Here is a 24676-nt window from a genome sequence, read left to right on the forward strand (position 1 = left end):
TGCGTGCTCAATCTCAAGTCTGGTGGGAGATCACAAGTCTGCAAAGTTATCTTGACTCTAATATGATCCCCCGTGGACTGAGATTGAAATTGAGTCCTGTGTATTATATTACTTCTCAGGACTTCATTAAAAAGTGGGAAGATACTCTATCCAGATGCTCTAACAAGCTTATGAATCTCCTCTTTGACCATGAGAAATCAAGGTTAGATGTGACTAATAAAGATCTTGATGTCAACCTCAAGGACCTTAGTAAATACAATCAACTACAGGAATTTGAGGAGATGGAGAAAAAGTTGGAAACTAATATGATCAAGTTCAGACAAGAGCTGAAGGATAGAAAACATACTAAATATCTACGTGATACCAATGATTACGAGCAGGGCACAGTCTACAGATACCCAATTAGGTCTAGGAGAAGGGGTAATTATTCTGACTACTCCTCATCAGAGACAGATGTTTCTGATAGTGAACAGAAGGGCTCCAGACCTAAGGGTCCCAACAAAGGTAGAGGTAGCAAGGCCACTAAAGATACTCAGGCGGGTTTTTTTAGCACAGGCCCTCCAAAACGCAAAACCAGGAGAGGAAAAAAGATCTTTAAGAACCAAGAAAAACCCAAATGCACCCACCTAATGACTAATAACTGTATAGACAATGATGCCCTGCAAGTTTTCAACCTGTCCAGCCATTCCTTCAGTGATAGTCAACTCAATCTGTTAAAGAAGGGGTTATCCTTTTCACCCACTTCTGATTTTAATTTATTCGAGTGGGTGAAGGATTTAAATCTCTTTGGCAGACGGTTATTGTTACACAAATTCCATTCTAAACGCACTGCCAATAACCCCAATGCACTCACTGATGGTCTGAGTGTATAGGAAAGACAGGATGTTGCGGATCTTTGTCAGCTGTTTGACCAAAATATCTCACCAAATAGTGATATAACTGGTCCCTTTAACCACCTCAAGACCAAGAGTCATTTTACCCCGCCTATCACTATCTGTCCAGCTGTTGAATTATTTGTCGGTTGCATTACTAGGGACCTAGAAGCCGAACCAAAACACTATAAGTCTGATAATAACCTCACATCCGAGGAAAGAACTGGCCTAAGAGATCTGATGTCTAATAAAGCCTATACCATTAAACCATCTGACAAAGGTGAAAATATTGTAATTCAAGACACTGAAGCCTATGTTAGTGAAAACATGAGGCTTCTCAATGACAAAGATTGTTATGAGACCCTTGAGCGTAGTCCCACACCTGAATATAAATTACAACTGTTAAACATCTTACAGGATGCCCTTGATACAGATATGATAAGCCGAAGTGAGTTTGATTTTATGTACCCCAAGTCACCTACTGTGGCGACATTTTACACCTTACCGAAGGTACATAAATGCTTACAGTCCCCTCCTGGTCGCCCCATTGTTTCGGGCAATAATTGTCTGTCCGAAGGCAGCAGCATTTATTTGGACAAGGTCCTGAGGGATTTCGTCATCAGCCTCCCATCGTATGTTCAGGATACGAAAGACACACTGAAGTGACTGGACGGGATCCATGTTACATCCCAGACCATTTTTGTTAGTTTAGATGTTGAGTCATTATACACTTCCATCGTTCACAAGAATGGTCTCACTGCTGTCAAATATTTTCTGGCGACTAGGGACTGTAAGTTCAATAGACACAACTCATTTGTGTTAGACCTACTGAATTATGTTCTAACACATAATTACTTTGTTTTTGACGGGCTTTATTACCACCAGACCCAAGGTACAGCTATGGGCACGGCTTGTGCACCCACGTATGCCAACCTGTACCTGGGCTGGTGGGAGCGGACCCACGTTTTCAATGAGGAACTATCTATGTACACTGACCACATCTCCATGTGGATCAGGTACATAGATGATATCCTGCTCCTATGGGAAGGACCCACTCAACTTCTGCACGAATTTGTGGAGAAGCTGAATACAAACACGCTTAATCTGAGGCTCACGACTGTGCTGAGTACCACATCAATAACATTTCTAGACCTGAACATCTATGTTGATTGTGAACGAAACATCCAAACCAAGGTGTTTAGGAAAATCACAGCAACTAACAGTTTGTTACTGGCACGGAGCCAGCATCCCAGTAGCCTCATAGCGGGTATCCCAATAGGGCAGTACCTCCGTCTCCGCAGGAACTGCTCTACGATCGAAGAATTCACTGCTCAATCTAAAGAACTCCGATCTAGGTTCCTCAACCGTGGGTATAGCATCAAAACATTGAATAAGGCTTATCATCGGGCACTACATAGCGATAGGGTCTCACTCCTGTCCAGTAATAAGGAAAAGGTGAATGACAAAACAATTAGAGTCATTGGCACCTTTAACAAAAGATGGTGGGCTATCAAAAAGATCTTTGCTAGACACTGGCACCTTCTTCAGCCGGATGATGACCTGGTAAAGGTTATAGGCCCTAGACCCACTATTACCAGCAGGCGGTCTAGGAACCTACGGGACTCTCCAGTGAACAGCCACTTCCAGCGGGCTAGGACTACTACTTGGTTGAATCCCATGAAAGGCATGTACCACTGCCAGGGGTGCAAAGCTTGCAGACATATCAACGTTGGCAAAGTATTCGCCAATCATGATAATACCTCACAATTTTGTGTGGACAGCTTCATCAATTGTCGTACTACCAACGTTATCTATCTAATCACATGTAATTGTGGTAAGAGATACGTTGGTAAGACAACTAGACAACTACGCAGACGTGTTCTCGAACATATTAACTCCATCAAGCACTCTGCAGAGACATCGGTTGCTAGACATGTCACACAATGTCATAATGGTGATACTAATGTAATTAACTTCATGGGCATTTATCAGCTGAAATGTCCCATGAGAGGAGGTAATATTGACCAATCCTTGATTCGTATCGAAGCGGAATGGATTTATAAGTTAAAAACCAGGAGCCCTAATGGTCTCAATGAGGGGTTTACCTTCACACCCTTTATCTGACTGGGGGGTCTTTTGGTCGGACAAATGTATCCTCCTGTCCCTCCACACTGTGAATATACATTCTATTGGTCTCTCTGACAACCAGCTATGTCCTTTTCAATGTTCACTATGACAGTTTCCAGCGTCTGGTATTGAAATATTAAATAGATTACAGTATTATTATTATTTAGACTAGTGACTATAATACTAAAGTTCTAAACCCAGCAGTGGGTTTAGTGTTTGTGTAAGGTGTGTATATGTGCTGTATATAATGAACATAGATAACAAACATCGCGCATGCACAGTATACATTTATGCCTCTTGAATTGTTTAATTAGTTTATCCATCACTGCATTGTACGTTGACACATTGTGTAGTATAATATACCCATGGGGGCTTGTTAACAATTATCACCCTATATAAAATGTGCAATACAGGTCCTGAATACCCCTATCCCCTTCCTATAGCTAGTACCCGTTGCATTTGTCCTATTAGAACTTTATTTATGTGCCATCAGCAGAAATGTGGCTGTTTGAGATCATCAGCCCACTTTTGCCTATTGAATGCCTTGCCCTAACACTGGTTATAACATTGTACAATTTCTGAGTCCCTGCGCATGCGCAATATGTTTGGGCAGAAACAATAAACATTTTCTAAGTCCCCGCGCATGCGCAATACGAATGGCCAGAAATCGCAAAGAATTTCTAAGTCCCCGCGCATGCGCAACACGCACGGGCCTGAATTAAATTATTTCCAAGTCCCCGCGCATGTGCAATATGAACGGGTAGAAATCGCAAAGAATTTTTAAGTCCCCGCGCATGGGCAATACGCATGGGCCAGAATGGTATAATTTCTAAGTCCCCGCGCATGCGCAATACGAACGGGCAGTAATCGCCAAGTATTTCTAAGTCCCCGCGCATGCGCAATACGCATGGGCCAGAATGGTATAATTTCTAAGTCCCCGCGCATGCGCAATACGAACGGGCAGTAATCGGCAAGAATTTCTAAGTCCCCACGCATGCGCAACACGCACGGGCCTGAATGAAATTGTTTCTAAGTCCCCGCGCATGCGCATCATGAACGGGCAGGAATCGCCCAAATTTCTATGTCCCCGCGCATGCGCAATATGCACGGCACTGAATGGAATTATTTCTAATTCCCCGCGCATGCGCAATGCGCACGGGTTCTAAGTCCCCGCGCATGCGCATTAGACTTTATATGCGGCGCTTTTGATCTATGGCCTTAGAAGCTCTACCAACGATCGGAAAATCATGAGAACTGGGCAAAATAATGGTACAATGCTAAGGATTCCACAGAGATTGCATTTCAGTAGCATTTGATCAGTTTATTGAGTCAGTTTGGGCGCGAGCTCAGTGCGCATGTGCAACAGCTTATAGCTATTGATTTTGCAATTACGGTACTGCAAGGATATAAAAGGTTTCAGCCCTCTCTCCCCCAGTAAAATTTGTCCCTGAAGAAGTTCCTTTGCTGGAGGGAAACGCGCGTTGGACGCGCAATGTTGTCAGTCTCCTACTTGGAGCTGTTTTAATGTAGTGTCTGCAGTCTCCTGGTTCTATCTGTGTAGACCTCAGTAGTCAGTTATTTATTTACCTTCACAGTCAGTGTGCCTGCATTTCCTGCACTCCATGTGAGGTGTCTTCACAGTACTCCACTGTGAACTCACCCTAATATTGCTGTGGTTGGCAGTTTCACTATGCTGTGAATTTACTATCATTATCACTGCACGTGCCAGCTCTATCACTCAAGCACTCGCATTCTAACACACTGTCAATTAATTTTTCATTGAAGTGCGCAGTGATATTAAACATAGCAGGATAGCTGGATATTCAATCTACCGGTCGCTGACTTGTACATATATACACACACTTACCATCTGGTCTCACAGTTGCTCCAGAGGGGTTAATACCCTGACTTACAGCATCCTCTGTCCTCTATATCCCACCAACATTAAGTGGTTAACTGGGATAGCATAACTTTACAATTGATGACACGGATGCTTGATAGCGTTGATTTAATATATTTTTAAACTCACAGTACACAATTTCTTTGGTAATATATGTTTTAAGTATATTTATTAAAAGTTAACTTTTACATTTCGTTGGTGTGCATTTAAGTGAATTCTTTTAGGGGGCACATCCATTTTGTGTTTCCCCTTCCCCTTTTTCTGATTTAGTTTTACAGAGACATTTTTTTTTTTTTTTTTTGCAGGCACAGGTCCCTGCCCCGTGGAGCTTACAATTTATGTTTTTGGTGCCCGAGGCGACTTGCCCAAGGTCACGAGGAGCTGATACCGGGAATTGAACCAGGTTCCCCTGCTTCAAACTCAGTGCCAGTCAGTGTCTTTACTCACTGAGCAGCTCCTCCCTACTTGGCTAAACACCACTTCATGCAAAGTTACCTACTTTTGTGATATTGAACCTGCAACATACCTCAAGTCTGCTACTGTGGTCTCATGGACATGTTAATCTATCTATCCACTACAAACTCCTCCATCTTGGCCCACGCCCAACATCATCATACACCCTGGACTACTCAAAAGCTTTGCACTATCTACTGAATGTTGGTGGAGAACTCTGAAAACCAGCACACCAACCACCACTCACTCTAATGTCAAACACCACAAATTTACACCTTGCAAACAACTACCCAAATTTATATTTATACTGTTACTCTCTTTACCAGGTGACACTGAATTTAACCCAGGCCCCCCTATGCAACTCTGTCCCATACCCCTGAGAATACCCCTTTTCGAACTCCAAAAAGGGCTATCTGCCGCCCATATAAATATCTGGAGCCTGCTGCCCAAAACCAAACTGGATAAACTAAGGGCATGGTGCTTTACGCATAAACCCAAAGCCATCGTTCTCTCAGAAACATGGCTAACCCCTAAAACCTTAGGTGCAAATATCGCCATTTAGGGATACTCCATTTCTAGGAGAGATAGGTGAAAGAGAGGAGGAGGGGTGTTATTCTATAATGCAGACACCTTACAATTTATGCTGCTAAAATGCCCCTCAAGGCCACCCTTTTTTAAATCCTAGTTGGCAAAATTTGCCTCCCCTTTTGTAAGCCCGTTTTGATTGCTGGCATCTACCGCCCCCCTAAAGCCCCTCTACAATCCCTGACTGATATCACCCAGTTTCTTGGATACATTTCCTCTCTGAACAGGAAGTGTGAGCTGCTAGTTCTTGGAGATTTCAACTACAACTGGCTTGACCCCAAAAACAACAAAATCCAGACACAACTCATATCACTGCACCTAGCCCAACTAATTTACCAACCCACACGCACAAACCTAATATCTCACAACCAGTCCTTGCTAGACTGGATTCTCTCCTCTAGTTCCAGCAGAATCCAATCCTCTGGCATCCTTCCTGACATTTTCAGTGACCATGCAATAGAGTACTGTGTAAGGAAAATCAGACCACCCCAATAAATCCCCAAAGTTCTCCTCATTAGAACATTTAGAAACTTTAACCCACAACAGTTTCTGGCTTATCTCATCAATTGCCCTTGGTACAGAATCGACGTAATACCCAACCTCGATTCTGCGCTCAATTAATTTCAATCAGAGTTCTCCACTATGCAGAATAAGAGTATGGGGGATCCACCTTCCGTGGGTTACAACTGACCTTATAGCACTCTACCATCTTATGGATGCCTTATGGAAAAGCTACAAAGAAACTGGCAGTACCAAGGATTTTAATAACTACAGATGCCTGGGGAATATATGCACAAGGAAAACAAGACACACAAAAACCCAATACTACACTGACAATCCACCAGAATACATCAAACCCAGCTAACTTCTGGTAGGTTATCAACAAATATATTCCAGCCTCCTAACCATCAACAATCATCTAATATCATTAAGGAGGATATTACTCTGGCAAATCCCACTGACATTGCAAATGCATTCAATGATTATTTTGTGGGTGTGTCAATCTGTCCCAGTATCCGAAGAGGAGATTACACAAGTGCTCCTCAAATTAAAACTAACCAGCCAATGTGATACTGACCTACTGCAATCTAAATTCCTACGACTTGGTGCCCCAGCCATTGCCAAACCGCTTGCTTCCCTAATCAACTCTATCCTGTCTGCAGGCCATATCCCTAAGACCTGGAAAACTGCCAGAGCTGTCCCAATCTTCAAAAATGGGGACAAAAATACTGTCTCAAACTACAGGCCAATCTCACTACTCCCAATACTATCCAAAGTCATGGAAAAATGTGTTCACTCCCAATTAAGCGATTTCTATACCAAGACAAATTTCCCTAGCCAATTACAATCTGACATTCGCCCCAAACACTCCACAGTAACTACCCTGCTAAAAGTTTGCAATGAGATCCAGTGTGGAATGGAACGGGGACAACTCACTGGTGCAGTATTCCTAGATTTTGCAAAGGCTTTTGATACAGTTGATCATGTTATCTTGCTAAATAAACTTCAGAGCTCTGGAATAGGGAAGTATGCTTTAAACTGGTTTCATTCCTACCTATCAGGTAAATCCTGCAGAAGTGGCTACGGCTACGAAACGCGTAGAATCAGCCGTTCGAGGACACTGTACATTGGGAATTAGCGCGGGGAGGTGCTGGCAAGCCACAGGAACCGGAGTAGCAGGCAGCTTCTGACTGTAGCCGTCACAGGAGGTGACACTAGCGGATGTGACGTACGCGGAAGTCTTCCCCAGTGACTCAACATACCGGCGTCCCCCCGCGAGTCACCAACAGTCCTCTCCAACGTACTATCTTATATAATCAAATGTGAGTGCATTACTTATATGTTATTTTTGTGCTACATTATACCCCTTTCATACCACACTATTGTGCGCTCTCTTTCTTTCTTTTTTACAATCCTTGGGAGGTACATTTAGTACTTTATGAACATACATCAAGCCTACCAGATATACAGCTGTAAGACTTCCATCACCAGAGGGCTTCCAGTAAAGGGCTCCTATCAGTGAGAGATGGATCTCTGATACGTCTGATATATTTGATCCATTGTGAGTGAGACAAATACAGAGACTATTGTATACACATATATTTTTATTACCATCTGCACTATTGTATTTTCCATTTTTCCCCGCATATCACCTTGAGAATTAAAGCGCTCCCCCCACCTGGAAGACAACGCAAGATCCCAACATGTGTCTATCTCAGGCTCTAACTCCAACCCCTTGCATATCACCTACAGTCCCACAATGCTCTTTTTTGGGGCCCCTACTCTTTTCAGCCTTCATCAATGATCTACCTGTACCGCTTGTAAGGGAGCTTCAATACTCATGTATGCAGATGACACAATACAGCCCTAGCCTCTCTGACCTTGGACACATACTTCAATCTGACTTTTTGAGACTTGAAAACTGGATTTCCCAAAACAAACTGTTTTTAAACACTGACAAGACTGTAACAATGGTATTCAGGACCAAGGCTACATTTCTAAAGCTTCCAGTGTTGGAGCCTCAGATCAGAACCAACTATAACACCACCCCAGCCCCTGCCACTAGTTTCAAATACTTGGGCATATGGTTTGACTCCCATTTAACATTTGGGGTGCACATTGATACCCTGACATCCAAACCCTATGCCAAACTAGGTGTACTTTATAGGAACAAATCCTCCCTAAGCCTGCTGGTCAGAAAGAGCATTGCACAGCAGATTCTAATACCAACTATAGACTATGGAGACATAGTATATGACACGGCACCCCAGACTCACCTTGCAAACTAGACCCCTCTACAATTCAATATGCTGCTTTGTTCTCCAATGCAACTACAACACACATCACTGCGAAAAGCTCAAAGAACTAGATTGGTCATCACTCGAGTCTAGGCGCAAACTTCACCTTTCCTGTCTTGCCTTCAAATACTTTCTGGGCAAGCTACCCCTGTATCTGAGCAAGCTCCTCACCCCTACCACACGCAGCACTTATCATCAGAGATCTGACTCCAGGGGACTTTCCATGGTCCCAAAGCTCAACAAAGTATCCGGCCGCTCCTCATTCTCTTACCGTGCACCTCACACCCGGAACAATCTACCCGAGACTCTCATATCCGCCACCAGGCTACGTTCTGTCAAAACTAAAGCTGTCTCACATTTTAATCTGGTCTGTAACTGTTACATACGCCCATAATATATATTATCTCTAACTGTGCACGCAATGTCTTGTATATAATGTATACCCTGTTCACTTAATGTAACTGTGTATTATTTGTCTTAACTCTGTGCCCAGGACATATGTGAAAACGAGAGGTAACTCTCCATGTATCACTTCCTGGTAAAACATATTTATAAATAACTAAATAAATTACCAGAACACCCTCCTACTGTTTCTGTACGTTCTTCCTACTTACCAATTAGATTGTAAGCTCTTCGGGGCAGGGACTCCTCTTCCTAATGTTACTTTTATGTCTGAAGCGCTTCTTCCCATTACGGATTATATTATGATGTCCCGTATATTACTGCTGTGACACGCTCTGTACATGGATGGCGCTATACAAATAAAGATATACATACATACGTTTAACCCAATAAATACTGTGCTGCCTCTTGGTCACCTAACTCATGGAAGGAGCTGTTTCTTGTACCCTGTGGGACTGACCCTTTCTGTTCTGGGGGAGACAGGCAAAAAAACATCAAATGAAAAATAATAATATACACTATGAGGTCAGCCAGTCTAAAGCCCCAATATTTCAGACCCCTAATACTCCCTGTGCGGGGGAAGCGTTTAGCCCCAATGACTAATACTAATGTCTTGATAGTGACTATGGGATGAGAACTGACACAGCGGCCATATTATTTGCCCCGAACAAGACGTCACCTAGAACTGAAATTAACTAAATGTACCTTTAACTGCTTCACTGCCAGAGGGGCCCGCAACGCATTGCTCTGCATGTTATTATATCGCTTTGCTGCCACCTCGGGCACATCGAAGGGTTAAAATGCTTTACACGCAGGTAATACACTGTCAGCTCGCAATGTTTTCATGGAATCAGCATGCTTTGGGAAGAGGGAACACTATTCAGGGGCAAAGTAGAAACAACCAAGGAATTCTCCCTTGTATATAGCAAATTAAATATACCTTGTGAGAACCCTGCCCTTCCCCATTATCTCTTAGCATACAGCGCTTCCACTGCAGCCAGGGATTCTGGGTAACGACATGCAAATGAGCACTCGCACTGTATCACATTTAGCTTCTTGCCCATTTTAACATGGACCCCCCTATAAGCTTCTGCCTGCTGCATTACACAGCTTTTGAGCACAGCCTGGGTTAAAGAAGTGCAGAGCCAGTAACCTACTCACAGACAGCAGGTTTTTTTTACCTTTTGAGTCTCCTCAGTGTGAGGATAATCACTGGCTTTGCCATGTGAAGCTGGTTACTTCCAGTGCACTTGTATATAGGAACCCTGGGCCTGAATTATCACCAGGAAGAAGGCAGGACGTTTTGCAAGATGCCCACGTCTTTGTGCCCGGCGGGTATCAGTCCGCGCGTGTGATTGCAAGATGCCCACGTCTTTGTGCCCGGCGGGTATCAGTCCGCCGCGTGTGATTGCAAGATGCCCACGTCTCTGTGCCCGGCGGGTATCAGTACGCCGCGTGTGATTGCAAGATGCCCACGTCTCTGTGCCCGGCGGGTATCAGTCCGCCGCGTGTGATTGCAAGATGCCCACGTCTCTGTGCCCGGCGGGTATCAGTACCCGCGTGTGATTGCAAGATGCCCACGTCTCTGTGCCCGGCGGGTATCAGTCCGCCGCGTGTGATTGCAAGATGCCCACGTCTTTGTGCCCGGCGGGTATCAGTACCCGCGTGTGATTGCAAGATGCCCACGTCTCTGTGCCCGGCGGGTATCAGTCCGCCGCGTGTGATTGCAAGATGCCCACGTCTTTGTGCCCGGCGGGTATCAGTCCGCCGCGTGTGATTGCAAGATGCCCACGTCTCTGTGCCCGGCGGGTATCAGTACCCGCGTGTGATTGCAAGATGCCCACGTCTTTGTGCCCGGCGGGTATCAGTACCCGCGTGTGATTGCAAGATGCCCACGTCTTTGTGCCCGGCGGGTATCAGTCCGTGCGTGTGATTGCAAGATGCCCACGTCTCTGTGCCCGGCGGGTATCAGTACCCGCGTGTGATTGCAAGATGCCCACGTCTTTGTGCCCGGCGGGTATCAGTACCCGCGTGTGATTGCAAGATGCCCACGTCTTTGTGCCCGGCGGGTATCAGTCCGCCGCGTGTGATTGCAAGATGCCCACGTCTTTGTGCCCGGCGGGTATCAGTCCGCCGCGTGTGATTGCAAGATGCCCACGTCTCTGTGCCCGGCGGGTATCAGTCCGCCGCGTGTGATTGCAAGATGCCCACGTCTCTGTGCCCGGCGGGTATCAGTACCCGCGTGTGATTGCAAGATGCCCACGTCTCTGTGCCCGGCGGGTATCAGTCCACCGCGTGTGATTGCAAGATGCCCACGTCTTTGTGCCCGGCGGGTATCAGTACCCGCGTGTGATTGCAAGATGCCCACATCTCTGTGCCCGGCGGGTATCAGTACGCCGCGTGTGATTGCAAGATGCCCACGTCTTTGTGCCCGGCGGGTATCAGTACCCGCGTGTGATTGCAAGATGCCCACGTCTTTGTGCCCGGCGGGTATCAGTACGCCGCGTGTGATTGCAAGATGCCCACGTCTTTGTGCCCGGCGGGTATCAGTCCGCCGCGTGTGATTGCAAGATGCCCACGTCTTTGTGCCCGGCGGGTATCAGTACGCCGCGTGTGATTGCAAGATGCCCACGTCTCTGTGCCCGGCGGGTATCAGTACGCCGCGTGTGATTGCAAGATGCCCACGTCTTTGTGCCCGGCGGGTATCAGTCCGCCGCGTGTGATTGCAAGATGCCCACGTCTTTGTGCCCGGCGGGTATCAGTACGCCGCGTGTGATTGCAAGATGCCCACGTCTTTGTGCCCGGCTGGTATCAGTACCCGCGTGTGATTGCAGGATGCCCACGTCTCTGTGCCTGGCGGGTATCAGTACCCGCGTGTGATTGCAAGATGCCCACGTCTTTGTGCCCGGCGGGTATCAGTCCGCCGCGTGTGATTGCAAGATGCCCACGTCTTTGTGCCCGGCGGGTATCAGTACCCGCGTGTGATTGCAAGATGCCCACGTCTTTGTGCCCGGCGGTATCAGTCCGTGCGTGTGATTGCAAGATGCCCACGTCTTTGTGCCCGGCGGGTATCAGTACCCGCGTGTGATTGCAAGATGCCCACGTCTCTGTGCCCGGCGGGTATCAGTCCGCCGCGTGTGATTGCAAGATGCCCACGTCTCTGTGCCCGGCGGGTATCAGTACGCCGCGTGTGATTGCAAGATGCCCACGTCTCTGTGCCCGGCGGGTATCAGTACGCCGCGTGTGATTGCAAGATGCCCACGTCTCTGTGCCCGGCGGGTATCAGTACCCGCGTGTGATTGCAAGATGCCCACGTCTTTGTGCCCGGCGGGTATCAGTACCCGCGTGTGATTGCAAGATGCCCACGTCTCTGTGCCCGGCGGGTATCAGTACCACGTGTGATTGCAAGATGCCCACGTCTTTGTGCCCGGCGGGTATCAGTACCCGCGTGTGATTGCAAGATGCCCACGTCTCTGTGCCCGGCGGGTATCAGTACGCCGCGTGTGATTGCAAGATGCCCACGTCTCTGTGCCCGGCGGGTATCAGTACGCCGCGTGTGATTGCAAGATGCCCACGTCTTTGTGCCCGGCGGGTATCAGTACCCGCGTATGATTGCAAGATGCCCACGTCTCTGTGCCCGGCGGGTATCAGTACCCGCGTGTGATTGCAAGATGCCCACGTCTCTGTGCCCGGCGGGTATCAGTACCCGCGTGTGATTGCAAGATGCCCACGTCTCTGTGCCCGGCGGGTATCAGTACCACGTGTGATTGCAAGATGCCCACGTCTCTGTGCCCGGCGGGTATCAGTACCCGCGTGTGATTGCTTTAATGCAGGACGGAGAGCAGCTGTGGGATCCCAATACATGTCCTTTTACCTGTTGTCATATTATGCAGACGGATATCCGCGGGCTGCTGGGAAGGCGGCTTTCTGGGAAAGACAAGAGATACTCAGCGTTACTATACAGCGAAGCGCGTTCATTATCAGGCTGGAAGTGGATAGAGATACTCAGCGTTACTATACAATGCAGCACGTTCATTACCAGGAGTTGGGAGTGTATAGAGATACTCTGCATCATTATACAGCGCAGCACGTTCAATATCAGGTGCTGGAAGTGGATAGAGATACTCAGCGTTACTATACAATGCAGCACGTTCATTACCAGGAGTTGGAAGTGTATAGAGATACTCTGCATCATTATACAGCGCAGCACGTTCAATATCAGGTGCTGGAAGGGTATAGAGATAGTCAGCATCATTATACAGTGTCGCACATGCATTATCAGGGGCTTGAAGTGTGTAATGATACTCATTATCATTATACAGCGGTGCACGTTCATTATCAGGGGCTGTAAGTGAGTACAGGCATACCCCGCATTAACGTACGCAATGGGACCGGAGCATGTATGTAACTATGTAACACAGGCATACCCCGCATTAACATACGCAATGGGACCGGAGCATGTATGTAACTATGTAACACAGGCATACCCCGCATTAACGTACGCAATGGGACCGGAGCATGTATGTAACTATGTAACACAGGCATACCCCGCATTAACATACGCAATGGGACCGGAGCATGTATGTAACTATGTAACACAGGCATACCTCGCATTAACATACGCAATGGGACCGGAGCATGTATGTAACTATGTAACACAGGCATACCCCGTATTAACATACGCAATGGGACCGGAGCATGTATGTAACTATGTAACACAGGCATACCCCGCATTAACATACACAATGGGACCGGAGCATGTATGTAACTATGTAACACAGGCATACCCCACATTAATGTACGCAATGGGACTGGAGCATGTATGTAACTATGTAACACAGGCATACCCCGCATTAACGTACGCAATGGGACCGGAGCATGTATGTAACTATGTAACACAGGCATACCCCGCATTAACGTACGCAATGGGACCGGAGCATGTATGTAACTATGTAACACAGGCATACCCCGCATTAACGTACGCAATGGGACCGGAGCATGTATGTAACTATGTAACACAGGCATACCCCGTATTAACGTACGTAATGGGACCGGAGCATGTATGTAAAGCGAAAATGTACTTAAAGTGAAGCACCCCCTTTTCCCCACTTATCGATGCATGTACTGTACTGCAATCGTCATATATGTGCATAACTGATGTAAATAACACATGTGTAACAGGCTCTATAGTCTCCCCGCTTGCGCACAGCTTCGGTACTGGTAGGGAGCCGGTATTGCTGTTCAGGACGTGCTGACAGGCGCATGCGTGAGCTGCCGGTTTCCTATTGAGCGATATGTCCTTACTCGCGAGTGTACTTAAAGTGAGTGTCTTAAACTGGGGTATGCCTGTAATGATATTCAGTATCATTATTCAGCGCAGCACATACATTATCATGCTGGAAGGGTATAGAGATACTCAGCATCATTATACAGCGCAGCGTGTTCATTATTAAGATGGAAGGGTATAGATACTAAAAAAAAATGTAGAAAAATCTCACAACTTTGTACAAATCCCCCCAGTGCCGTATAGAGATAAGAATGGGGAAATCCCCCCAGTGTTTCCTGCCACATAGAGATAAGAATGGGGAAATCCCCCCAGTGTTTCCTGCCGTATAGAGATAAGAATGGGGAAATCCCCCCCAGTGTTTCCTGCCACATAGAGATAAGAATGGGGAAATCTCCCCAGTGTTTCCAGCCCTATAGAGATAAGAATGGGGAAATCTCCCCCCCCGTGTTTCCTGCCATATAGAGATAAGAATGGGGAAATCTCCCCAGTGTTTCCAGCCCTATAGAGATAAGAATGGGGAAATCCCCCCCAGTGTTTCCTGCCATATAGAGATAAGAATGGGGAAATCCCCCTCAGTGTTTCCTGCCACATAGAGATAAGAATGGGGAAATCTCCCCAGTGTTTCCAGCCCTATAGAGATAAGAATGGGGAAATCCCCCCCAGTGTTTCCTGCCATATAGAGATAAGAATGGGGAAATCCCCCTCAGTGTTTCCTGCCACATAGAGATAAGAATGGGGAAATCTCCCCAGTGTTTCCAGCCCTATAGAGATAAGAATGGGGAAATCCCCCCCAGTGTTTCCTGCCATATAGAGATAAGAATGGGGAAATCCCCCTCAGTGTTTCCTGCCACATAGAGATAAGAATGGGGAAATCTCCCCAGTGTTTCCTGCCATATAGAGATAAGAATGGGGAAATCTCCCCCAGTGTTTCCTGCCACATAGAGATAAGAATGGGGAAATCTCCCCAGTGTTTCCTGCCACATAGAGATAAGAATGGGGAAATCTCCCCCAGTGTTTCCTGCCATATAGAGATAAGAATGGGGAAATCTCCTCCCGTGTTTCCTGCCATATAGAGATAAGAATGGGAAATCCCCCTCAGTGTTTCCTGCCATATAGAGATAAGAATGGGGAAATCTCCCCCAGTGTTTCCTGCCATATAGAGATAAGAATGGGGAAATCCCCCCCAGTGTTTCCAGCCGTATAGAGATAAGAATGGGGAAATCCCCCCCAGTGTTTCCTGCCACATAGAGATAAGAATGGGGAAATCTCCCCCCGTGTTTCCTGCCATATAGAGATAAGAATGGGGAAATCCCCCCCAGTGTTTCCTGCCATATAGAGATAAGAATGGGGAAATCCCCCCCAGTGTTTCCTGCCACATAGAGATAAGAATGGGGAAATCTCCCCCCGTGTTTCCTGCCATATAGAGATAAGAATGGGGAAATCCCCCCCAGTGTTTCCTGCCACATAGAGATAAGAATGGGGAAATCTCCCCCCGTGTTTCCTGCCATATAGAGATAAGAATGGGGAAATCCCCCCCAGTGTTTCCTGCCATATAGAGATAAGAATGGGGAAATCCCCCCCAGTGTTTCCTGCCACATAGAGATAAGAATGGGGAAATCTCCCCCCGTGTTTCCTGCCATATAGAGATAAGAATGGGGAAATCCCCCCCAGTGTTTCCTGCCATATAGAGATAAGAATGGGAAATCCCCCTCAGTGTTTCCTGCCATATAGAGATAAGAATGGGGAAATCTCCCCCAGTGTTTCCTGCCATATAGAGATAAGAATGGGGAAATCTCCCCCCCCAGTGTTTCCTGCCATATAGAGATAAGAATGGGGAAATCTCCCCCCGTGTTTCCTGCCGTATAGAGATAAGAATGGGGAAACCCCCCCAGTGTTTCCTGCCACATAGAGATAAGAATGGGGAAATCCCCCCAGTGTTTCCTGCCATATAGAGATAAGAATGGGGAAATCCCCCCCAGTGTTTCCTGCCATATAGAGATAAGAATGGGGAAATCCCCCCCAGTGTTTCCTGCCATATAGAGATAAGAATGGGGAAATCCCCCCAGTGTTTCCTGCCATATAGAGATAAGAATGGGGAAATCCCCCCCAGTGTTTCCTGCCATATAGAGATAAGAATGGGGAAATCCCCCCAGTGTTTCCTGCCATATAGAGATAAGAATGGGGAAATCCCCCCCAGTGTTTCCTGCCATATAGAGATAAGAATGGGGAAATCTCCCCCAGTGTTTCCTGCCATATAGAGATAAGAATGGGGAAATCCCCCCCAGTGTTTCCTGCCACATAGAGATAAGAATGGGGAAATCTCCCCAGTGTTTCCTGCCGTATAGAGATAAGAATGGGGAAATCCCCCCCGTGTTTCCTGCCACATAGAGATAAGAATGGGGAAATCCCCCCCGTGTTTCCTGCCGTATAGAGATAAGAATGGGGAAATCTCCCCCAGTGTTTCCTGCCACATAGAGATAAGAATGGGGAAATCCCCCCCAGTGTTTCCTGCCATATAGAGATAAGAATGGGGAAATCCCCCCCCCGTGTTTCCCTGTGCAGAATATCTGCCTAAGAGGAGCTGGGCAGCGGGCTTTCATTCTCTGCTTACTGTGCTTATATCAGATCACTTATTACCACGGATTACTTATAGGATCCGGTGCAGGCAATCAGGCAGATCGTTTGTTAACTCCTTCATTTCCAGATGGTCAGCAACCCATTGCAGAGAAATGTAATACAATGCAAAGTAATAAAATAACACGCAGAGATATAATAACACGCAGAGATATAATAACACGCAGAGAGATATAATAACATGCAGAGATATAATAACACGCAGAGCAATAAAATAACACGCAGAGATATAATAACACGCAGAGATATAATAACACGCACAGATATAATAACACGCAGAGAGATATAATGACACGCAGAGGTATAATGACACGCAGAGGTATAATGACACGCAGAGGTATAATGACACGCAGAGGTATAATGACACGCAGAGGTATAATGACACGCAGAGGTATAATGACACGCAGAGGTATAATGACACGCAGAGGTATAATGACACGCAGAGGTATAATGACACGAAGAGGTATAATGACACGCAGAGGTATAATGACACGCAGAGCGATATAATAACACGCAGAGGTATAATGACACGCAGAGCGATATAATAACACGCAGAGAGATATAATAACACGCAGAGAGATATAATAACACGCAGAGAGATATAATAACACGCAGAGCGATATAATAACACGCAGAAATATAATAAAACACAGAGATATAATAACACGCAGAGCGATATAATAACACGCAGAAATATAATAAAACACAGAGATATAATAACACGCAGAGAGATATAATAACACGCAGAGATATAATAACACGCAGAGAGATATAATAACACGCAGAGAGATATAATAACACGCAGAGATATAATAACACGCAGAGAGATATAATAACATGCAGAGATATAATAACACGCAGAGCAATAAAATAACACGCAGAGATATAATAACACGCAGAGATATAATAACACGCACAGATATAATAACACGCAGAGAGATATAATGACACGCAGAGGTATAATGACACGCAGAGGTATAATGACACGCAGAGGTATAATGACACGCAGAGGTATAATGACACGCAGAGGTATAATGACACGCAGAGGTATAATGACACGCAGAGGTATAATGACACGCAGAGGTATAATGACACGCAGAGGTATAATGACACGAAGAGGTATAATGACACGCAAAGGTATAATGACACGCAGAGCGATATAATAACACGCAGAGGTATAATGACACGCAGAGCGATATAATAACACGCAGAGAGATATAATAACACGCAGAGAGATATAATAACACGCAGAGAGATATAATAACACGCAGAGCGATATAATAACACGCAGAAATATAATAAAACACAGAGATATAATAACACGCAGAGCGATATAATAACACGCAGAAATATAATAAAACACAGAGATATAATAACACGCAGAGAGATATAATAACACGCAGAGATATAATAACACGCAGAGAGATATAATAACACGCAGAGAGATATAATAACACGCAGAGAGATATAATAACACGCAGAGAGATATAATAACACGCAGAGATATAATAACACGCAGAGAGATATAATAACATGCAGAGATATAATAACACGCAGAGATATAATAACACGCAGAGTGGTATAATAACATGCAGAGATATAATAACACGCAGAGTGGTATAATAACATGCAGAGATATAATAACACACAGAGATATAATAACACACAGAGATATAATAACACGCAGAGATATAATAACACGCAGAGAGATATAATAACACGCAGAGAGATATAATAACACGCAGAGAGATATAATAACACGCAGAGATATAATAACACGCAGAGAGATATAATAACATGCAGAGATATAATAACATGCAGAGATATAATAACACACAGAGATATAATAACACGCAGAGTGGTATAATAACATGCAGAGATATAATAACACACAGAGATATAATAACACGCAGAGAGATATAATAACATGCAGAGATATAATAACACACAGAGATATAATAACACACAGAGAGATATAATAACACGCAGAGAGATATAATAACATGCAGAGCGATATAATAACATGCAGAGCGATATAATAACACGCAGAGAGATATAATAACACGCAGAGAGATATAATAACACACAGAGAGATATAATAACACACAGAGAGATATAATAACACGCAGAGATATAATAACACGCAGAGTGATATAATAACACACAGAGAGATATAATAACACACAGAGATATAATAACACGCAGAGCGATATAATAACAAGCAGAGAGATATAATAACACGCAGAGAGATATAATAACACGCAGAGAGATATAATAACACGCAGAGAGATATAATAACACACAGAGAGATATAATAACACGCAGAGAGATATAATAACACACAGAGATATAATAACACGCAGAGAGACATAGTCTTATTGGAGCACACACTCACATACACACAGAGCCACACGTTGAGCAGTACTTACAGAATTCTGGCATCTATAGGACCGTCTGGTGTCTCCGCTGCTGTGTGACAGTGACACAGACCCATGCAATACCTGTGTAATATGTAACTTCCTGAATTACACACAGGTTGCAGCAATGCCCCTCCCATGGGCAGATTCCCTCTGCCTCCCGCCCTCTCTCTCCTTCCTCCTCTCCCTCTCTCTCCTTCCTCCTCTCCCTCTCTCCTTCCTCCTCTCCCTGTCTCTCCTTCCTCCTCTCCCTGTCTCTCCTTCCTCCTCTCCCTCTCTCTCCTTCCTCATCCCCCTCTCTCCTTCCTCCTCTCCCTGTCTCTCTTTCCTCCTCTCCCTGTCTCTCCTTCCTCCTCGCCCTCTCTCTCCTTCCTCCTCTCCCTCTCTCTCCTTCCTCCTCTCCCTCTCTCTCCTTCCTCCTCTCCCTGTCTCTCCTTCCTCCTCTCCCTCTTTCTCCTTCCTCATCCCCCTCTCTCCTTCCTCCTCTCCCTGTCTCTCCTTCCTCCTCTCCCTGTCTCTCCTTCCTCCTCTCCCTGTCTCTCCTTCCTCCTCTCCCTGTCTCTCCTTCCTCCTCTCCCTCTCTCTCCTTCCTCCTCTCCCTCTCTCTCCTTCCTCCTCTCCCTCTCTCTCCTTCCCCCTCTCCCTGTCTCTCTTTCCTCCTCTCCCTGTCTCTCCTTCCTTCTCTCCTTCCTCCTCTCCCTGTCTCCTTCCTCCTCTCCCTGTCTCCTTCCTCCTCTCCCTCTCTCTCCTTCCTCCTCTCCCTGTCTCTCTTTCCTCATCCCCCTCTCTCCTTCCTCCTCTCCTTGTCTCTCTTTCCTCCTCTCCCTCTCTCCTTCCTCCTCTCCCTGTCTCCTTCCTCCTCTCCCTCTCTCTCCTTCCTCCTCTCCCTGTCTCTCTTTCCTCATCCCCCTCTCTCCTTCCTCCTCTCCTTGTCTCTCCTTCCTCCTCTCCCTCTCTCCTTCCTCCTCTCCCTCTCTCCTTCCTCATCTCTCTCTTTATTCCTCCTCCTCTCCCTCTCTCTCCTTCCTCCTCTCCTTGTCTCTCCATCCTCCTCTCCCTGTCTCTCCTTCCTCCTCTCCCTCTCTCTCCTCCCTCCTCTCCCTGTCTCTCCTTCCTCCTCTCCCTGTCTCTCCTTCCTCCTCTCCCTCTATCTCCTTCCTCCTCTCCCTGTCTCTTTCCTCCTCTCCCTGTCTCTCCTTCCTCCTCTCACTCCTCCTCTCTCTCCTTCCTCCTCTCACTCCTCCTCTCCCTCTCTCTCCTTCCTCATGTCCCTCTGTCCTTCCTCCTGTCCTTCCTCCTCTCCCTCTCTCCTTCCTCCTATCCCTGTCTCCTTCCTCCTCTCCCTCTCTCTCCTTCCTCCTCTCCGTCTCTCCTTCCCCCTCTCCCTCTCTCTCCTTCCTCCTCTCCCTATCTCCTTCCTCCTCTCCCTCTCTCTCCTTCCTCCTCTCTCCTTCCTCCTCTCCCTCCTCCTCTCCCTCTCTCTCCTTCCTCCTCTCCCTCTCTCTCCTTCCTCCTCTCCCTCTCTCTCCTTCCTCCTCTCCCTCTCTCTCCTTCCTCCTCTCCCTCTCTCTCCTTCCTCCTCTCCCTGTCTCTACTTCCTCCTCGCCCTCTCTCTCCTTCCTCATCCCCCTCTCTCCTTCCTCCTCTCCCTGTCTCTCCTTCCTCCTCTCCCTCTCTCTCCTTCCTCCTCTCCCTGTCTCTCTTTCCTCCTCTCCCTGTCTCTCCTTCCTTCTCTCCTTCCTCCTCTCCCTCTCTCCTTCCTCCTCTCCCTCTCTCCTTCCTCCTCTCCCTGTCTCCTTCCTCCTCTCCCTGTCTCTCCTTCCTCCTCTCCCTGTCTCTCCTTCCTTCTCTCCTTCCTCCTCTCCCTCTCTCCTTCCTGCTCTCCCTCTCTCCTTCCTCCTCTCCCTCTCTCCTTCCTCCTCTCCCTGTCTCCTTCCTCCTCTCCCTCTCTCTCCTTCCTCCTCTCCCTGTCTCTCTTTCCTCATCCCCCTCTCTCCTTCCTCCTCTCCTTGTCTCTCCTTCCTCCTCTCCCTCTCTCCTTCCTCATCTCTCTCTTTATTCTTCCTCCTCTCCCTCTCTCTCCTTCCTCCTCTCCCTGTCTCTTTCCTCCTCTCCCTGTCTCTCCTTCCTTCTCTCCTTCCTCCTCTCCCTCTCTCCATCTTCCTCTCCCTGTCTCTCCTTCCTCCTCTCCCTCTCTCTCCTCCCTCCTCTCCCTGTCTCTCCTTCCTCCTCTCCCTGTCTCTCCTTCCTCCTCTCCCTCTATCTCCTTCCTCCTCTCCGTCTCTTTCCTCCTCTCCCTGTCTCTCCTTCCTCCTCTCACTCCTCCTCTCTCTCCTTCCTCCTCTCACGCCTCCTCTCCCTCTCTCTCCTTCCTCATGTCCCTCTCTCCTTCCTCCTCTCCCTCTGTCCTTCCTCCTGTCCTTCCTCCTCTCCCTCTCTCCTTCCTCCTATCCCTGTCTCCTTCCTCCTCTCCCTCTCTCTCCTTCCTCCTCTCCGTCTCTCCTTCCCCCTCTCCCTCTCTCTCCTTCCTCCTCTCCCTATCTCCTTCCTCCTCTCCCTCTCTCTCCTTCCTCCTCTCTCCTTCCTCCTCTCCCTCCTCCTCTCCCTCTCTCTCCTTCCTCCTCTCCCTCTCTCTCCTTCCTCCTCTCCCTCTCTCTCCTTCCTCCTCGCCCTCTCTCTCCTTCCTCCTCGCCCTCTCTCTCCTTCCTCCTCGCCCTCTCTCTCCTTCCTCCTCGCCCTCTCTCTCCTTCCTCCTCGCCCTCTCTCTCCTTCCTCCTCGCCCTCTCTCTCCTTCCTCCTCGCCCTCTCTCTCCTTCCTCCTCTCTCCTTCCTCTTCTCTCCTTCCTCCTCTCCCTCTCTCTCCTTCCTCCTCGCCCTGTCTCTCCTTCCTCCTCGCCCTGTCTCTCCTTCCTCCTCGCCCTGTCTCTCCTTCCTCCTCGCCCTGTCTCTCCTTCCTCCTCTCTCCTTCCTCCTCTCCCTCTCTCTCTCCTTCCTCCTCTCCCTCTCTCTCCTTCCTCGTCTCCCTCTCTTTCCTCGTCTCCCTCTCTTTCCTTTCGCCTTTCCCTCTCTCCCTCTCTGTCCTTCCTCCTCTCCCTCTCTCTCCTTCCTCCTCCTCTCTCTCCTTCCTCCTCTCCCTCTCTCCTTCCTCCTCTCCCTCTCTCCTTCCTCCTCTCCCTCTCTCCTTCCTCCTCCCCCTCTCTCCGCTTCCTCCTCTCCCTCTCTCTCCATCCTCCTCGCCCTCTCTCTCCTTCCTCCTCTCCCTCTCCCCTTCTCTCCCTCTCTCTCACACTCCTCTCCCTCTCTCTCACTTCTCTTCCTCTCTCTCACTCCTTCTCTCCCTCTCTCACATTCATTCTCTTCCTTCTCTCTCATTTCTCCTCTCCCTCTCTCCTTCCTCCTCTCCCTCTCTCCTTCCTCCTCTCCCTCTCCCCTTCTCTCCCTCTCTCTCACACTCCTCTCCCTCTCTCTCACTTCTCTTCCTCTCTCTCACTCCTTCTCTCCCTCTCTCTCTCCTTCCTCCTCTGCCTCTCTCCTTCCTCCTCTGCCTCTCTCCTTCCTCCTCTCCCTCTCTCCTTCCCCCTCTCCCTCTCTCCTTCCCCCTCTCCCTCACTCTTTCCCTTCCTCTTTATTTGTATTGTATTGTATTGTATGTCTTTATTTATATAGCGCCATTAATGTACATAGCGCTTCACAGCAGTAATACATGTGGTAATCCAATAAATAACAGATAATATAAATAACAGATCATGGGAATAAGTGCTTTAGACATTAAGGAAGAGGAGTCCCTGCTCCGAGGAGCTTACAGTCTAATTGGTAGGTAGGGAGAACGTACAGAGACAGTAGGAGGGAGTTCTGGTAAGTGCATCTGCAGGGGGCCAAGCTTTATGTGCCATGTGTTCAGAATAGCCACAGTCCTATTCATATGCTTCTTTAAGCAAGTGTGTCTTAAGGTGGGTCTTAAAGGTGGATAGAGAGGGTGCTAGTCGGGTACTGAGGGGAAGGGCATTCCAGAGGTGAGGGGCAGTCAATGAAAAAGGTTTAAGGCGGGAGAGGGCTTTAGATACAAAGGGGGTAGAAAGAAGACATCCTTGAGAAGAACGCAAGAGTCTGGATGGTGCATAACGAGAAATTAGGGCTGAGATGTAAGGAGGGGCAGAAGAGTGTAAAGCTTTAAATGTGAGGAGAAGAATGGAGTGTGAGATGCGGGATTTGATCGGAAGCCAGGAGAGCGATTTCATGAGGGGAGATGCTGAGACAGATCTAGGAAAGAGTAGAGTGATTCTGGCAGCAGCGTTAAGGATAGATTGTAGGGGAGACAGGTGAGAGGCAGGAAGGCCGGACAGCAGGAGGTTACAGTAATCAAGACGGGAGAGAATGAGGGCCTGAGTCAGAGTTTTAGCAGTCGAGCAACAGAGGAAAGGGCGTATCTTTGTTATATTGCGGAGGAAAAAGCGACAGGTTTTAGAAATGTTTTGAATGTGAGGGGCAAATGTGAGAGAGGAGTCGAGTGTGACCCCAAGGCAGCGTGCTTGGGCTACTGGGTGAATGATCGTAGTTCCAACAGTAATGTGGAAGGAGGTAGTAGGGCCAGGTTTGGGAGGAAGTATGAGGAGCTCTGTTTTAGCCATGTTGAGTTTAAGGCGGCGGAGGGCCATCCAGGATGATATAGCAGAGAGACATTCAGAAACTTTGGTTTGTACAGTAGGTGTAAGGTCGGGTGTTGAGAAATATATTTGTGTGTCGTCAGCATAGAGGTGATAATTAAACCCAAAAGATGTTATTAGGTCACCTAGAGAGAGTGTATACAGAGAAAAGAGAAGAGGTCCCAGGACAGAGCCCTGGGGTACCCCCACAGAGAGATCAATAGAGGAGGAGGAGGTATTAGCAGAAGAGACACTGAAAGTACGATGGGAGAGGTAGGATGAGATCCAGGATAGAGCTTTGTTCCGAATGCCAAGAGTATGGAGAATGTGAAGGAGAAGAGGGTGGTCCACGGTGTCAAATGCTGCAGAGAGGTCGAGTAATATGAGCAGAGTGTAATGACCTCTGTCTTTGGCAGCATGGAGGTCGTCAGTTATTTTAGTGAGGGCTGTTTCCGTGGAGTGAGCAGTACGGAAGCCAGATTGTAGAGGGTCTAGGAGAGAATAGGTGTTGAGAAAATGGAGCAAGCGAGCGAATACAAGACGTTCAAGGAGTTTAGA

At 47.3% G+C, this 24676-nt stretch overlaps 1 protein-coding gene and 1 long non-coding RNA gene across 2 annotated transcripts in view; both read right to left on the minus strand.

The window, feature by feature from the left end:
• The window catches only part of NRG4 (neuregulin 4), a 78223-nt gene extending 58601 nt beyond the window's left edge, over window positions 1-19622 (minus strand). The window contains exons 1-2 of the mRNA XM_075576057.1: window positions 19488-19622; window positions 13012-13064 (exon numbers count right to left, since the gene is read on the minus strand). Coding sequence (XP_075432172.1) covers window positions 13012-13064; window positions 19488-19615 — 181 coding nt within the window. The 5' untranslated portion in view covers window positions 19616-19622. The remainder of the gene's footprint in view (window positions 1-13011; window positions 13065-19487) is intronic.
• LOC142469126 (uncharacterized) overlaps window positions 1-24676 on the minus strand; it is a 194493-nt gene that overhangs the window by 149254 nt on the left and 20563 nt on the right. The gene's annotated exons all lie outside the window — the stretch shown is intronic.

Source organism: Ascaphus truei, chromosome 18 (assembly GCF_040206685.1).
Source record: "Ascaphus truei isolate aAscTru1 chromosome 18, aAscTru1.hap1, whole genome shotgun sequence".
In the NCBI taxonomy this organism is placed as follows: domain Eukaryota; kingdom Metazoa; phylum Chordata; class Amphibia; order Anura; family Ascaphidae; genus Ascaphus; species Ascaphus truei.